This window comes from Equus caballus, chromosome 3 (genome assembly GCF_041296265.1).
Source record: "Equus caballus isolate H_3958 breed thoroughbred chromosome 3, TB-T2T, whole genome shotgun sequence".
Lineage (NCBI taxonomy): Eukaryota > Metazoa > Chordata > Mammalia > Perissodactyla > Equidae > Equus > Equus caballus.
This window is the reverse complement of record NC_091686.1, coordinates 122,884,380-122,901,156: the sequence shown is the minus strand read 5'-3', so window position 1 is coordinate 122,901,156 and position 16,777 is coordinate 122,884,380. Positions and strand designations below refer to the sequence as shown.

General features: G+C 50.5%; 1 protein-coding gene across 8 annotated transcripts in view; it reads left to right on the top strand.

The window, feature by feature from the left end:
• The window catches only part of RGS12 (regulator of G protein signaling 12), a 132,937-nt gene that overhangs the window by 53,567 nt on the left and 62,593 nt on the right, over window positions 1-16,777 (top strand). Inside the window, exon 1 of one of the 8 annotated variants that reach the window (XM_070262825.1) lies at window positions 11,234-12,285. The exons of 6 other annotated variants lie outside the window; for them this stretch is intronic. Coding sequence is in view for 1 of the 2 variants with exons in the window: in XM_005608933.4 (XP_005608990.2) it covers window positions 12,930-12,983 (54 nt within the window). In the remaining variant the exon portion in view is untranslated. Of the gene's footprint in view, window positions 1-11,233; window positions 12,286-12,583; window positions 12,984-16,777 lie in introns of those variants that run through there. One more of the 8 variants, XM_005608933.4, reaches the window with a different exon arrangement.

Here is a 16,777-nt window from a genome sequence, read left to right as displayed (position 1 = left end):
ATACCTTCTCTCCTCTCCTGTGGTAACCACTGTCTTCATGTGGGGGCTTCTGATGCACCTCTTCTACCCCTGCACGTGTCCCCACACCATCTCCTGTCATCTCTGGGTCCTCTTCTACCCCTGCACGTGTCCCCAGACCATCTCCTGTCATCTCTGGGTCCTCTTCTACCCCTGCACGTGTCCCCACACCATCTCCTGTCATCTCTGGGTCCTCTTCTACCCCTGCACGTGTCCCCAGACCATCTCCTGTCATCTCTGGGTCCTCTTCTACCCCTGCACGTGTCCTCAGACCATCTCCTGTCATCTCTGGGTCCTCTTCTACCCCTGCACGTGTCCCCACACCATCTCCTGTCATCTCTGGGTCCTCTTCTACCCCTGCACGTGTCCCCACACCATCTCCTGTCATCTCTGGGTCCTCTTCTACCCCTGCACGTGTCCCCACACCATCTCCTGTCATCTCTGGGTCCTCTTCTACCGCTGCACGTGTCCCCACACCATCTCCTGTCATCTCTGGGTCCTCTTCTACCCCTGCACGTGTCCCCACACCATCTCCTGTCATCTCTGGGTCCTCTTCTACCCCTGCACGTGTCCCCACACCATCTCCTGTCATCTCTGGGTCCTCTTATACCCCTGCACGTGTCCTCAGACCATCTCCTGTCATCTCTGGGTCCTCTTCTACCCCTGCATGTGTCCCCACACCATCTCCTGTCATCTCTGGGTCCTCTTCTACCCCTGCACGTGTCCCCACACCATCTCCTGTCATCTCTGGGTCCTCTTCTACCCCTGCATGTGTCCCCACACCATCTCCTGTCATCTCTGGGTCCTCTTCTACCGCTGCGCATCCCTGGACGATCGTCGTATGTTTGGTGTTCTCTCTTTTGTGCCTGATGCTGTTGTAGACACTTGCTGGATGTGAACTTGTGTAACCCTCACAAGAGCTCTGTGAGGTAGGGCCCATCTTACTCCCATTTTAAAGATGTGATATTGATCCACAGATACAGATAGAGTATCTTTGGTGTGGTTCTTTTATTTATATTCCTTAAAAAAAAATTCATATGGGGGGTGGGCACAGGGGGTGAAGGGGAGCAAGTACTTGGTGATGGACAAGAAATAATGTACAACTGAAATTTCACAATGATGTAAACTATTATGGACTCAATAAAAAAAATTCATAGACTTTACTTTGAGAGCATTTTAGATTTACAGAAAAGTGAAGCACAAAGTGCAGAGTTCCCATAGGAAGTTTCCCCAGTTGTTGACATCTTCTGTTGGAGTGGTACTTCTGTTACAGTTGATGAGCCAATGTAGGTACATTATGATTATGAGACGACACTCTTGGTGCTGTTCATTCTTAAGGTTTGGACAAAGGCAGTCTGTCATGTAGCCGCCAGGACAGTGTCACTCAGAGTGGCTTCCCTGCCCTAAAACCCCTGTGCTCTTCCTGGTCACCTCCCTCCTCCCCTGAACCCTCGGCAGCCACGGATCTTTTCACTGGTTCATTTTGTGTTGTAAAATTTTACACACATGCAGTTATTCTGCATGTGTTATTCTGCCACCTTTAAAACATTGCATTATGTTTTCAAGATTGACCCTCGTAGTTTTGGTTCATTTATTTTGCTTGTTATGTGGCATTCCATTATGAATATGCCACAATTTTTATCCGTTTTGCTCTTGCGGGCACTTGGTGGAAAGCTGGACAGTCTACTCTGAACAGAGCCTTGTGGACATTCTTAAACAAGTGTCCTTGGGCGCACGTGGAGAAAGAGAGACTATTCCTATTAGGCAGACTGCTGGGTGACGGGCATGTCCAAACGCCACTCACAGTGGCTGTTCCCACTCAGGCTCTGGTTACCACAGGGCAGGGTCCCTGGTAGTCTCTCCTCACCAACACTTGGTACTGTCAGACTTGAATTTTTCCCAGTTTCAGTGAAATGGCCTCATGTTTTAATTTGCATTTCAGTAATTATGAGTGAGGTTGAGCGTTCCACCGTGGGTATTTTGGCTGTTTTCTCTCTCTCTCTCTTTTTTTTTTTTTTTTTGAGGAAGATTAGCCTTAAGTTAACATCTGCTGCCAATTCTGCTCTTTTTGCTGAGGAAGACTGGCCCTGAGCTAACATCCGTGCCCATCTTCCTCTACTTTATATGTGGGACGCCTGCCACAGCATGGCTTGACAGGCGGGGCATAGGTTGTACCTGGGATCCCAATCACTGAACCCCGGCCGCCAAAGCAGAATGTGCAAACTTAACCATTGCGCCACTGGGCTGGCCCCTGTTTTCTCTTTTTTGAATTAGTAGCTTATTCATGTCTTTTTTCTAATTTTTTTTTTTTTTTACCAGGTTTTTGTAGTAGTTCTTTATATATTCTGGATATGGGTCCTTTGTCAGTTAACCAATTTTGAAAATATCTTTTTTGTGACTTATTTTTACCTTGGTTTAGGGTGTCTTAGTTAGATATATATATTTAAGTTGTAAACTATTATAACGTAGAGTTTCCCGTTTTGAAGTGTACAGTTCAGTGGTAGTAAGCACATGCACACCGTGGCACAACCATCACCATAGTCCATCTCCAGAACTTTTCATCCTCCTCAGCTGAAACTCTGTCCCCATTAATCAACTACTCCCCATCCCCCCACCTTCCAGCCCCTGGTCACCTCCATGCTACCTTCTGTTTCTATGGATTTGACTCCTCTGAGGACCTCGTATAAGTGGAATCCTATAGTATATATCCTTTTATGTCTCGCTTTTTTCACTTTGCATAATATCTTCAAGGTTCATCCCTGTTGTAGTGTGTGACAGAATTCCCTTCCCTTTCAAGACGGAATCATATTCTGTTCTATGGATGATATCGAACCTAAAGTGAGTTCGCTCACCCGTTGTGCAGGAAGTCAATCTCTGACACGGGGTAGTGGAAGAAAGCAGGAATTTTATTATTGCACAACGCTGAGCAAGGAGAGAGGGCAGCTAATGCTGAAATCCCAAACTCCCTGAAAAGCTAAAAGGAAGGGTTTTTATTTGGAGCTTTAGGTAGGGGAGGCAGGAGCATGTGGCCTTGCTGGTCGGAGCTTTCCCACCAGCCTGTCTTTGGCCTTAAGACTACTTGCAGAGAGGAGGGAGCCCGTGACCTTGCTGGTCAGCAACTTTCCCAGCAGCCTGTATCTCTTTGCGAGGAGGAGATAATGAATCCAGGTGCTTGTCCTTGGTGGTGTCTGTCTCCATGGAGGATTGGGGATTCTGGAGCCAGGAATCTAGGGAGTAAGCAGGGAATGAGTGTCTTGGTTTTAACCCCATATATGCTGGGTTTAATGTAGGTAAACAGATATCAGGGTCACTATCATAAAGACAATAGAAATTTGAAAGTTTGCAAAGAAGAAATGAAAATGTTATTCTCGCATGGTATGATTGTAACAGAAAATCTGAAATAACCTATAGATTAATTGTTAAAGTTAATGAATGAGTTAGCAGGGTTGCTGGATATATGGTCAACTTACAAAAATCAGTTGTGGATACGGTTAGAAAACGACCTATAGATTCAATGCAATTTTAATCAAAATCCCAACACATGTTTTGTGGAACTTAAGAAGATGATTAAAAAATTTTCATGGAAATGCAGAGGGCTAAGAGTAGCCAAGATGTTCTTGAAGAAGGATAAGGTAGGAGGACTTCCTCTATCAGCTATCAAAACTTACTGTATCAAGTTAGAGCAATTTAAGGCTGTGTGAATGTTGGCATACGGACAGACAGTGGAGTAGAAGAGACAGCACAGAAACAGAGCAGCATCTGCAGGCACTTGGCTTGTGGGCAGAGCAGGGTGAGTGTGGTCTCTTCACTGGTGCTGGAATAAGTAGAGGTCTACATGGAAAAACAAAGAAACTCGATTCTTCCCCGCACCAGACAAACACAATTAGCCCCAGCTGTGTTGAAGCTCTAATCATGAGGACAAATGAGAGTGACTGGGGGGTAATGTAGACACACATCTTCATGATCTTGGGGAAGGGAAGACTTTTAAAACCAGACACAGAAAGCACTAACCTGTGATAAAGATTGATGACTCTGACTCAACGAATGTTAGGAACCTACACTCATCCAAACACACCATTACTAGAGTGAAAGGGAAGATGACGTCGGCAACATGGGTATCCTACAAGGGCCGTGTGTCCTGGGGCCGCCTACAGATGCAAAATGGGTAAGCAATTCAAACTGGCACTTTAGGGAAGAGGATACCGCAGTGGCAAACCCACACCGGAAGAGGTTTCCAAGCCCATTAGTCATCAGCGAGGCGCAAATTACAGCCACAGTGAAGTCCCCACACCAGACTGGCTGAAGTGGAAAGAGACCAAATCTCTTATAAACCCCCTGGGTGAGGGTTCAACTACATTTGAAGGGACATATGCCCTATGATTTGGCAGTTCCACTCCATCTGAAATACACATCATGTATTCCAAAAGACAGGTATAAGAATTCAAAACAGCAGTAGTCATGAGATTCCTAAACCAAAGCAACTTAATTGTCCACCCACAGTGGAAAGGACAAATAATTTGTGATTTATTCATGCAATGGAATGCTCTATGGCTGCCTTCCTAACATGGATAAATATCACAGAAAGAAGGCAGACACAAAAGAATGCATCTGTGTGGTTCCATTTATGTGACTCTGAAAACAGGTGAGATTAAGCCATGGGTTTTGGTTGTGTGTTCAGTGTTGTCAACCTTAAAAATAAAACAGCCGGTTATTTTACCAGCAAAATGAGTTTATTTGGGAATAGCCAATGAATTGCAATTTGGGATATGTGTGCTGTGGCAGACCATAGTTGAATCCAACAAATAAGGCCAGAGGAACATTATTTTATAGAGGAAAAGGAGGAAATTGGAAGGGGCTGTTTTGAAGGAAAGTCCTTTGGAGAAAAGCAAGAGTTCAGGGTGGTGATGGCTTCTCATTGGCTGAGTTGCTGGGGTCATTGATTTCTGTTTGGGATGCAATGTACAAATCTTCCTATAACTGACAATTCTTTCCTGTTGACTCCTTTCGGCTGGGGTCTGTAATCGGCTGTCTTCCTGTTGAAGACCTCTTTCGGCTGGGGTCTGCAATTGACGCTTTTCTGTAATTGCCCTCCAGTGGTACTGCATGGGAGCTCCTCCTTCTGGCCTCCTGACTCCATTTTAAATGCGGTTTCCCTTTATTGATTTTCACAGTGTAGAACCATAAAGAAAAGCTAGAACATTGTTATGCTTTTTGTTATGACCTGGGTGGGAGCTACATGGGCTTCACATTGTGATAAATCACTGAACCATATATTTGCATTTTGTGCTGTTTTCCAGATTTGTGTTGTAGCTTGCACTAAAAATGATCACCATGATCGTGTGTGTTTCTTCCAGCCCTGTTGAGCTCCTAGAGGGTAGACTGGAGTAGGCAGTGTTAACAACTAGGGTTAGGGTTTTGCAAATGAGCCTAGAGAGGAGGATGGGACTGAGGAACCGAGGGTGAGTGGAGGGAGTGATGAAGGAAGAGGCTGGTCTCTGAGCCATGTAAGAGGGAAACTTGGGAGATGAGCTGGTGACAGATTGTGGGAAAAAGGGAAGGTCCTTGTGGCATGGGGTCCTTGTTGGAGGGGCTCTTGAGACAGGAGATGGAGGTCAGAGAACGAGACAGTTGCTATGGAAATGTCAGAGGTGAGTTTTTGTTTGTTTTAAGAGAGCGCCAGTTTTGGTTATGCCCATGGCAGGTGGTCACCAAGGAGACAGTGGCCCAAGAAGCCCGTCAAGGATCAGCACTATAGGCCCAACATGGGATGACAGACATGTCTCCGCCCTTGAGGTGTTTAAAGTCAGGCACAGAAAGAGAGTCACAGCCTTGGTCTTAGCATTTGTGAGATAGCTTCAAGGTTCAGAAGGCCTTAGAAGGGGGGTCTCCAGTTGCAGGGGTCCTGAGCTGAACGTGCACAGAGGCTGCTTGCAAGCCGAGTTCCCGGAAGAACAGCACTTCGTGTGTTCTTGCTGGGGACCGAGGCTTAAAAGGGAACAGTGACCCCCGAGTCCAGTGTGGGAGGCAAGAGCCACCTTCTAGGAGTTCTCCCTCTGTTGTCACCTGTCGCAGGCTATTGACCCACATTTGTGTGTGCGGCTGGGCTGATCCACTGTGATTCTGTTCATGGACGTTTCTCTACGTGTGCCTCCCTCATTCAGAGGGCAGCTGCAGTGAGGGGGAGGTGGGGTGCTGGTGCCTGAGGGGAGGGAATGGGTTGGGGTGGGCTTGTAGTCCCCCCACCAAGACGAGCAGGAGTGGGTCTGCAGGACCTCCTCGTAGTGTCAGATCCATGGAGTATGTATCTCTCCTTAGCGGTCCTAACTAGTGCGTTAGGAAGCTTCACGTTATGAAGAATGTGCTAGGTCATGTGCACGAGTGAGTGTATGTGAGAGTAAGAGTGTGAGATTGTGTGAGCGTGTGTGAATGTGTGAGATTCTGTGTGAGAGAGACTGAGTATGAGTGAATGAGAGTGTGTGAAAGACTGTGAGTGTGTGTAAGCGTGTGAGGTCATCGGAAAGGGTCGAGAGGGTGCCTGTCCAGTACAGCAGTGATGGCCATTGTGGATGGGAAGTTGAAATTGCCTACGTGCACCCAGTGTACACGAGAAATGGGATGGGCGGCTCTGGGACCTTCACTTCCCTCTGATTTGCTACAGGCATGGCAGGAAGGCTCCTATACTGGGCTGGTGGGTGCTGAGTGGTCGGCTAGTGTCCAGGGAGGGGATCAAGGGTCACTAGGGTGAAGGGAGGTGGGCCTGGGGCTCTGAGAGGGAGGCGTCTGGTACTGGGGACATCTTTTTTTTTTTCTGAGCTAACAACTGTGGCCAATCTTTTTTTTTTTTTTTTCCTGCTTTATTTCCCCAAATCCCCCCGGTACATAGTTGTATATCTTAGTTGCAGGTCCTTCTAGTTGTGGCACATGGAACGCTGCCTCAATGTGGCCTGACGAGCGGTGCCATGTCTGTGCCCAGGATCCAAACCCTGGTCTGCTGCAGCGGAGCGCACGAACTTAACCACTCGGTCATGGGGCCAGCCCCTGGGGACATCTTTGAAGAAGGCCTGGCACCTGAAGCCTGAGGACCACCTGGTGGGCTGTGGGCACATTTGTGGGAGGTGCCTGGGGAAGTGGACCAGGGAGCAGGTGAGCAGCGGAACGTGTTGCCCTGGAAGCTCAGAGAAGGGCTTTGCAGCCTGGGGACAGCGGCAATGAGGGGCCCAGGCATGCAGACTTGCAGAACCACACCTGCTGGAGAGACCGGGGCAAGCCGTGGGGTCCCAGACTGCACTTGCTGACACATCTGTGACTTGAAATGTCACATTCTCTGTCTGCTAAGCAGCCTCGAGATGGACAGGAATCTGGTTTTATTGCTAATGGTGGTTTTGTGTATTCACTTGAGGAATAAGTGGTATTCATAGTACTTAGTTTAAAAGCTGTAACTGCTCGTAGGAAGCACTGTGTGTGCTAAGCCCTGGGAAAATCCTGGTCATCCTTTGAGGCCTGGCTCAGACATAACCTATCCAACACCGGCACCTGCGGCATCAGCTGCCCCCTTAGGGTCTCCTTGGCTCATGATTTCCGTGTAATGTGGTGACAATGATGATGTCCGCCACTCCCTGAGGGAAGCTCCTCGACCTGTCAGGGCCTCGTGCAGTGGGGGCATCACCACAACCTGCACTGACAGATGCCACACCAGGCGGCCATGGCTAATGGTGTCTACAACCTGCCCTGTTGTTGGAGATATAACAATGAACCCTATGCCATAGGAACTATCATTATTTCTGCTTTACAGAGTGAGAAATTGAGGCAGGGTGCCAGGGGGTTAAGCAACTTGTCTAAGTCCATGAAGTGTGGAAGGGCTGCAGCCAGGCGTCCCCGGGCAGGCTGGCTTCCAGGGCCGCGCTCCCGAGTGCACGCTAGACTCACCCGTGCTGCCTCTCCCAGGACGCCAGAGCCCCTGGGAAGGCCCACAGGTCTCTGCCTCTGTCCTTCCAGACTTCTGTCCATCCCCCCTGTTCCTGGAGCTGTGGGCACAGCAGTGGTCCTGCTCTCAGAGAGCTCGCCCTATAGGTAAGAGACACATAGACAGTTGCATCAACAGGAAGACGTCAGGCAGGGTGATGGCTATGGGGAAGCAAGGCCAGGTGTGCAGGGGAGAGATGGGGCTCCTTTGCATGCTGTGGTCGGGTGGCCCCTCTGAGGAGGGAACGTTCACGCCGAGCCCTTGATACTAGGAGGGGGCTAGCCGTGCGAAGGTCTTGGGCTGGGGAACTGCTGGCGTGCCCCAGGACAGGAGGGAGGGAGGGCCAGGTGGAGACCTTGGGTTTTCTTCTAAGTGTGATAGAAGCCTGTGGTCAGTTCGCAGCTGGGAGCTGAGGGAGAGCGCTGCTTGCCCGCCATTCATCACAGCACTGAGGACTGTTTGCACGCCTGGCTCAGTTGCCTTGCCTGCAGAGTCATGCAGCTGTGTTTGGAAAGCTCCTCCGGCAGCATGTGGAGGCTGGGCAGGGGCAGCGAGACTCCCCAGGAGGGCAGTAGAGGAGGGAGAAGGTCCAGACCTCGCCCAAGGCAGCTGGAAGCCGAGCAGCCACTGTCCAAGCCCTCACAATGCAGTCCCTGCCTCCAGGAGCTCCTGGGGCATGGCTGTGCTCAGAGGAAGCTCTCAAGTTTCCGAATGACCAGGAGAGAGCACCAACGTCAGGACTAGAGAACAGGGGTGGGTGGGGGGAGGGGGGGATGGGCGAGAGCTGGGAGAGCCGGCAGCAGCCCTGGGAGCTAGAGCCCAGGAGAGCGGTGGCGATCAGGCACTAGGCAGACGGGTGATGGTCAGGGCCAGATCTGCCCATGGCTTGTCAGGTGGGTAAAGTTTCATTGGCACACAGTCAGGCCATTGGCACATCTATGCTGTTTTCACACAACAGTGGTGGCAGAGTTGACAGAATGGCAGTAGAGACAGAATGTATCACCCACAAAGCTGGAAATGTTTACTCTTGGCCTATCTCAGAGCAAGCTCCCTGCGCCCTGGTGCGAGCCACAGAACTCCAGCCTGCTCCCAGTGCCAGGGCTGGGTGGGAGGCAGGGAGGATCCAGCCCTGCCTCCCTAATTGCTCTGGACTGTTCTCTAGACTGTGGCTGGGGTCCTTTAGCCCCTAGCCGTGGCCCGAGGCACCACCCGTTTCCAGACACGGCATCTCTTGAGTGCCAGGGCCACCTGTCCTCTTGCCCCTGGACTCCCTTGCTGGCTGTAGCCAGCGTCCTAGACCCAACGCATTCAAAGCTCCCCACTCCTTATTGCAGCACCTGATGCTCCTTCTGTCTCTCACAGCACCCCGGCTCCTGCTCTGTCTTGATCCTTCTGCATCACCGTCTGGGTGGGGGCAGCGCCCAGGTGTTGTTGGTAGGGACTGGCAGTGCTGGGCCTGGACAGCAGGGGGCGCTGAGGCCACGTGGTTCCCTCCTCAGAACCTGTCCAGACTTCCCAGGAGGTGAGGGTGCGAGGGTGGACAGCCAGGGAAGAGAGGGAGGGAGAAAGAGAGGGAGGAAGAGAGGGAGGGAGGCAAGGGGCTTGGTTGTCTCCTCATGGCAGAGGTCCTAAGTGGGCTACTTTCTACCAGGGCGGGGCGTGCCCGTCATGCTTGCTGTCAGAGAGCTGTCGTCTCTGAGCCGGCGAGCAGAACCTGAACCAGGCCCAGGGCTCTGTGGTGGCTGCATTGGCTGATTTGGTTTATTCCTTCAAGCCTCTGGCTCACCTCTGGGTCACTCTGCACAATTTATGGAATTGACATTATCTAGGATGAAATCTACACAGACATTTTAAAACAAGCTCTTTTTACCTTGTTTCTTAAGTTTGCTATTTCCAGGGGAATTTAACCTAGAAATTTTTGCTTATTTTGGTCTTTCATACACTAGCTTACTCTTTATTTACATAGGAAATTATCTTAATTATTAATTAATTATCTTAAAAATCCTGTTAACTCGGGGCATGTACTAGTACTTCTCGGTGTCTTGCCTGTCCTCTCACTCAATCAGTGTTTGGTGGACACCTGCTCTGTGTCAGATGTTATTCCAGCTCAGGGGACAGCAGTGACCAGCACTGACACCAGTCCTGCCTTTGTGGAGCTGGCCTCCCAGCGGGTTACGGACGGTGGACTGTGGCTGTGCAATGTGGGAGGCGGCGGGAGGTGGGTGCACACGGCTGGGAAGGTCGGAGGCCAGGCAGGGGAGCATCACGAGCCACCTTTTAAAAGGGCTCCTCTGGCTGCTGAGCTGAGAATGAACAGTAGGGCTCTCGGGAAGGAGGGGAGGCTGTCAGGATTACTGGGCCATGTGGTGGTACAGGGGAGGGGACGGGGCTTGGGCCAGGTAGATGGGAACCGTCAGACTTCTTACCTCAGGTCAGGGATGGAGGGAGACTTGAGGGTTCCTGCCCATGGGGTTGCAGTGAAGCCCTGAGCCTGGCCCCAGGAGGCAGGGGCTAGGAGCAGGGGGTCCTGAGGCCATATTTCCAGAGCACCTGATACGAGGAATGCCGTGGACCCTCCTCTGGCCTCTCCTTTCACCCACTTGGCAAGTCCTGCCGCTTCTTCCTTGGAAAGTCTTGGGCATCCCTGAGAGTGCTACTGTCCTTGTCTCCTTGTTACGGGAGTGGGGCTGGCAGGGCTGATGGGAGCCTGTGTCTGAGGGTGCCACTGCGTTCTTCTTCCTTTCCCTTCTGTTACTTTGAACATTTGATGGAGCATGTGTATCTGTTCCCTTTGGGCCCCACTGTGCCCAGAACTGGCCGGAGGACTTGGGAAGGCCTGATGGGTCCAGGGTATTAAGGAGAATACCCCTCCCTCTTCCAAGACTGGTGTGGGGCTGGGGGCAGTAACTAGTGACCACTGCAAGGGCACCCAGAATAAAGGAGGAGCTCTTAGGCAGGTGCCTTCACTGGACTTTCCAGCTGGTCAGGCCTCCTGGCCCTGGGACACGCCTCAGGAGGATTCTCGCTCTGCCCTGGCTCGCCTCTGTTCCTACTGGAATGCCCTCATCTCCCTCTCATCTGTGTGTTTTGGCTGGGCCCTCCCCTGACATCCTCCCTGAGCTGCCCCGAGAGTCCCCCACAGGGCCTCTCTTACCATTCCCAAGTGCTTATACTGGATTTCCAGCTCAGGACACGCCCGTGCACAGGCACAGGGTGGAGGGAATAAAGGACCTCTGGGCTCCCTCCGGCCCCATGATGTACTGTGGCGGCTTGGTGCTTACTTCCTGTTGTCCAGAGCCCGGAGCTGCTCGGCCCGTTTCAGGCTGGAGTGTGCCAACCGTGGTGGCTCACGGAGGAGGCCTTGCTCCCTGAGCTGTGCTCGCCCTGCCCCGAGAACAGGTGAAGTGGGCGGGCCATGGTACTTAAAGGTGAGGCTCTGCCAAGGACAGGGGCCCTAAGGCCCCTCCAGTTCGGGCAGGCCACCCACGGGATCCCGTGAAGCCCAGGGCTGATGACGACGAAGGAAGCAGAGCTGGAAGGAGCCAGGCTTCTCTTCTCTGTGGCTTGTTTGATCCCTGCCACTCCCTTCCAGGGAGGAGCAGCTATGCAGAGGGAGAGGTGGGGCTGCCTAGGGCCATTCCTGCCCCTGTCCGGGCCTGGGCTGTTGGCTGCTGCTCCCATCCCTGCCTCTCAGCCTCAAGTCCCAGCTCTTGCACTCAGCCTTCCCTTGCCGTTCTCCAGCCCTGGCTGTGGCCGCCGCCTCCTCCTCACTTGCCCAGCCCTCACATAGCCCCCGGTGTCTCCTGAGCGCCAGCTGGGCAGGCAGCTCCTGCGCTTGGTGGTGCTGGTGAGGATGGCGATGGCAGGCTCTGCTCCTCCTCAGCTCTTGCTTTGATGTCCTTTCATACTTTTATTGTGCACAGATCTCTTGAGAAAAGCTATCTGAGGAGCTTGAGCTGATGCCCATTTTTGTCTGTGAGATTTTCACTTTTCAGCAAGGCGTGTACACTTCTGCAGTAAACACAGAGCTGTGTGCCCATGTTGCAGATTCTCTTTACTGAATACTCCTGTTAGGAATGTTCCTGTAAAATAAGGGCGAGCTCAGCATGTCCCGGCTAGTGGCCTGACTCCCAACCTCAGGGCCATCACCCCAGCCCCTTGGCCCTGTGGGTCTTGGGTGTGCAGCCTTCGACAAGATGCTCCCTAAGGTCTGCTCCAATCTAACCTTCTAAGAGTGGGGTGAATTCTGGGACCTGTTCAGATGAGACGCCAGATATCCACTGCTGTGAGATCTTGACAGTAAGGTGAGCAGTTTACCCCTGAGTCTCTAGAAAGTTAAGTAGTCTTGCCGTGATACCTAGGTTCTGGAAACAGTTTTCTTTTTAAATCCGAATCTGTCATGGTTCCCTCAGTTTCAGGTTGTGTGCAATGTTGGAAGGCAGACAAAGCAGATGATGGAATAGAGATTGATGCACTGAGACGAAATGGGTTTTAGGCACACAGCAGATTCGCGGGCTGGCACCCCATAAACTCGTGCATATGGAGGCTTATAATAGAATTGTCAGCCACTGTAATTAAGGTTGTGAACTGCACCACCCTGCTGAAGAAACAGCTTCTCTGCAGCTGTTGTACTGACTGAGAAATTACCCCTATCAGCTGAAGTTTCATTTTTCTCATTTGGTAGAGGAAATACTTTAAAAATGATCTCACAGCGCGATTTATGTAAACGGCTTTTTTTTTCTTTGTATGAGACAATTGAGAGAGTCTGAATCCCTGGCAAACCACAGCTTCCTGCAGTGTCCTGTTGCCATGGGTTACGAAGGGAGTGAAATGGAACTCAACTGAAATGTCTTTAAACTTTCCTGACAGGCACAGGCATGCTGCGGTCTTAAATGGTAGATTTTAGATCTGCGTGCCTGGTGTGGGTTGGAAGTTTTCTTGTCTTAAGATGAATTTGGGAAGAGGGTTGTCAAAGGAAACGCACGTTTTAAATGATCAGCAGGTAAGTTATTCCAGCTGTTTCTTGTCATTTAGACAATCGGTAAGAAAACTTGGCTTCTTGGTTACTGCTTTATTTTCAGCCTGTTTGGTGAATGGTAGCCTGTGAGTATAACCTTTGAAATCGCGTTTCTTGTGTCTGCTTCATGGAGCTTGGAGTGAGTCCTGTGGAGGGAAATGCCCATCTCTGGGCACACAGACCAACACCCAGAGCTCTCCTGGGCGGCCGCCTGGTCATGCCGGGTCCAGCCCACCCTCACAGAGGGTCAAGCTGCCTCGTTCTAAGGCAGCCTTACGGAAGGCATCAATGTTTTTCTTGTTCTTACCCTAGTAATTCTAATAGAATGTAAAGATGAGTGAATTAATTTTATTGAAATATTAAATTTCAACTAGATAAATGTATTAAAATCTAATACTCTTTAAATACTCTTTAAAATCCAATCCTCTTTTTTAGGGTTTTATGTCGTACATTTTTAGATGTAGCGAGTGACTGTTTCCTGTACATGCACAGAGAACTACCGGCAATCATTTAATGACTGATTAGTATCTGAGTTTATGAAGTAGAACTTACTATAGGACTTTTTTAAAAGGTTTGAGATTAAATAAAAAGAATAATTCTTATTTCCTTCTCGTGGCTGTGCTATGTTGATGTAAAGGTAAAAATAAATTTAAATTATTTAAATTTGAAGTTTCTTTCAATCATCTTTACTAATTACTGGGTACCGATTTTAAATTCATTCTTTTCTAAAGGTTGTTTCATCTTAATATTCTTTCCCCATATAGAATTAGAACCTCTGTAGAGAATTGCAGGAGAAGCTGCTGGTTCAGAGGCCACTAGTTTGGACGTTGGGCATGGGAAAGTGACCTACATCCTTCCTTGTCAATAGAAAATAGAAATAGGGCTGCTGGATGGTCAAGAATTAGGCTTATGAAATAAGTGCAGAGTTTAGTGTATTTTTTAAATATTCCCTTTGTGTTTTGGAAACCCCTTGTAGTAATAAAGCTGACTTGGATGTTTGTGGACGTCCTCCCTGCCTGGCTCCTCTGCTGCCCCTGGGCAGGGTAATGCTGTGTTCCTGTACGTTCCCCGTCACCTCCCGGGTGGAAGAGTGAACTCTGGGTATATTATGTCCTCAATGGACCAATTAACCAGTTAGTTATTTGTACATATACGTAGATTGCACTTTCATTTCAAGACTATATAAAGGCAAGTTTTAGAAAATGTTTTTTATTCTGAGTAAACAAAAAGGTCACTAAAAATCTGCCTTTGTACTTGCATATAAATGATTTAGATTCCTTAGAAATTTTTGCAAATACTCAAACTGGCAAATAAATTGTTTACACGAGTGTGTTAACAAAATCTGGTTGGTGTGGTTGTGTTTAAAGCTTTGGAAAATGAGCCGCTCCCTCTCACGCTGAGAGGTTCGGTGGCAGGTCGTGGGGAGGGCGTTCGATGCAGCAGCTCTTCCTGGCTCCACGCGGCCAGTGGGAGAGAGGGCAGAGGACCCGCTTTCCTGGGCAGTCACTGCAAGGGGCTGACCCTGCAGTGCTTGAGAAGTCACGCGGTGCAGGGAATTTAAGGTTGGAGGGACCTGTGTCAGAAGGCTGGCTCCTCACCTTGCCGGCTCTGTGATCATAAGCATACTGCCTATCCCTTTGAGCCTCAGATTCTTTATCTTTAAAATGTGGGTGTCACAAGAAGGCTGGGGCTCCATCCCTAGTATATATGTGCGCAGTAAAAGTTGTACTTTGTGAGAGGGTTTTTTAAAAGGCTCTGTGTTTCTTGTAAGCGTCTTTCACCTTGAGTAGAGAACTCTTAAGCCTTGAGAGGAGCTATTGCCCATAATGACAAGAAGCACAGAGGAGAGCTGATGGGATTCTGACTCAGAAAGAACATGAGGATCTCAGTGGCCAAATGAGCTGATCACGGTTTCCCCGTCTTTTTAAAAATGAGATCCAGCATTAGTAGACTTTGAAAATGGATATGCTCCTTTGCCAAGACAAAGCGATTTGTCGTATTTAAAACACATCACGATGGGGTGTCACTGTCTTAGATGCTAGAAAGATACTGATTGAGGAGACATGAAAACCCACAGCCTAAAAGAAATATGAATTGTCACAAGAAGAAAGGTTTAACAAGCTTCCTGTGTGAGCCCCCATCCCTGACCTTGGACTCTCACCCAGAGCTCCCCTGCTGTGTCTGACCAGGCGTTGCTTGGGTTGGGGTTCTGCTATGGGGCTTAGTGGGGACAGGCTGCCTATCTCAGCGCTGTGGCCAGGGCAGCAGTCTGAGACGACTGTGACAAAATTCACCACATACTGCTCCAGTGGGGTACTTCCCTCCGGTCCTGAGGTGGAGGGCTTCCTAAGCTAGCCTGAGAGCAGGGCATTGGCAATTTAGTGAAGCTGTGGCTATCACAGTGTCACAGACAGGTTTTACTTTCCATCCTCCCCTGAGCTGCAGGAGCAAGCCCCCACCTCAGCTCGGTCCCTAGCCCAGGGCACTGTCTGACCTGCTGCTTTGTCCCTGAGCCCTTCCCGTGGTGTCCCTGCTCTGCTCTCACTTGGCATTAGACCCTCATGCTCAGTGCATCAGCCTGAGATGTGGGGCCCCGTCAGTGCCTGCTTCAGGTGGCCAGGGCTGTGGAGGGTGGTCAGTCCCTCCCACGGTTTGTCCTTCCCTTCTTGGTCGTAGAATACACATTCTGCCGTGTTGCTTGCTTGGCAGAGGTGTGTCTCTTGAGGCTGTCCCTTGGGGATTTGGAAGCCCATCAGTGTAACAGGTTTGTTCTGACACCTGTCTGCCCAGGCAGGGCCCTTTGGGCTGCTAGAGGAGGACGGAGAGAACCTCCAGAGACCAAGAGGCTTTTGCCTCTTCGTGCACGGGGGCTCCATGGAAGCCTTGAAAACAAAGAAGAGTTGCAGTATAATAAGAAGTTGAATATTTTTTTTTATAAGATTTTATTTTTTTTCCTTTTTCTCCCAAAGCCCCCCGGTACATAGTTGTGTATTTTTTAGTTGTGGGTCCTTCTAGTGGTGGCATGTGGGATGCCGCCTCAGCATGGTTTGATGAGTGGTGCCATGTTCGCACCCAGGATTCGAACTGGCGAAACCCTGGGCCGTCAAAGCAGAGCGTGCAAACTTAACTACTCGGCCATGGGGCCGGCCCCGAAGTTGAATATTCTTGTCCAGGCAGCGTGGAGCCCCACTGCGCACTTACAGGAGTGGGGTGAGCTGCTGCAGGGCCCCTGGTGGGAGTGATGGTGCTGGATCCCAGGGGTGGCTGTGCGAGTGCAGAATACAAATGTCATGGGTCCCACAGAGAAGCCCTGGAGAGGCTTGGGGAAGAGGGAGCCTTGGCATCGAAGAGGGAGGGCTCTGCGGTTGTGCCTGGGGAAGTGGAGGCATAATGGGGAAGGTGGAGAAGTGGTCAGGAGGAGTCGGGGCTGTCTGGCTCCAGCAGCCCAGCCTTCCTTCCCCTGCGTCATTTGACTAGAACTCTCAGCCCTCTCCTCTCATGGGTCTCCTGAGGGCAGGCAACGTGGGCAGGAGGAGAGATCTGAGAACAGGAGTTCGGTGACCCCCTCTGGAGAGTCTCTAGCACAGACTCTGGCCCAGGACTCTGCATGAGGACCCGGCCAGGGTTCCAGGGAAAGAGGGGGCCGTCGAGGTGGAGGCAGGCACATGGGAGGTGGTGTGGAGAGGAGCCACGGTTGTGGTGACGGTGGAACGTGGGCCGGGCTGCTGGGCTGGCCGTGGGGTGTGAGGGAGCGCGTCAGGCATGGCCTTCTGTGGGCT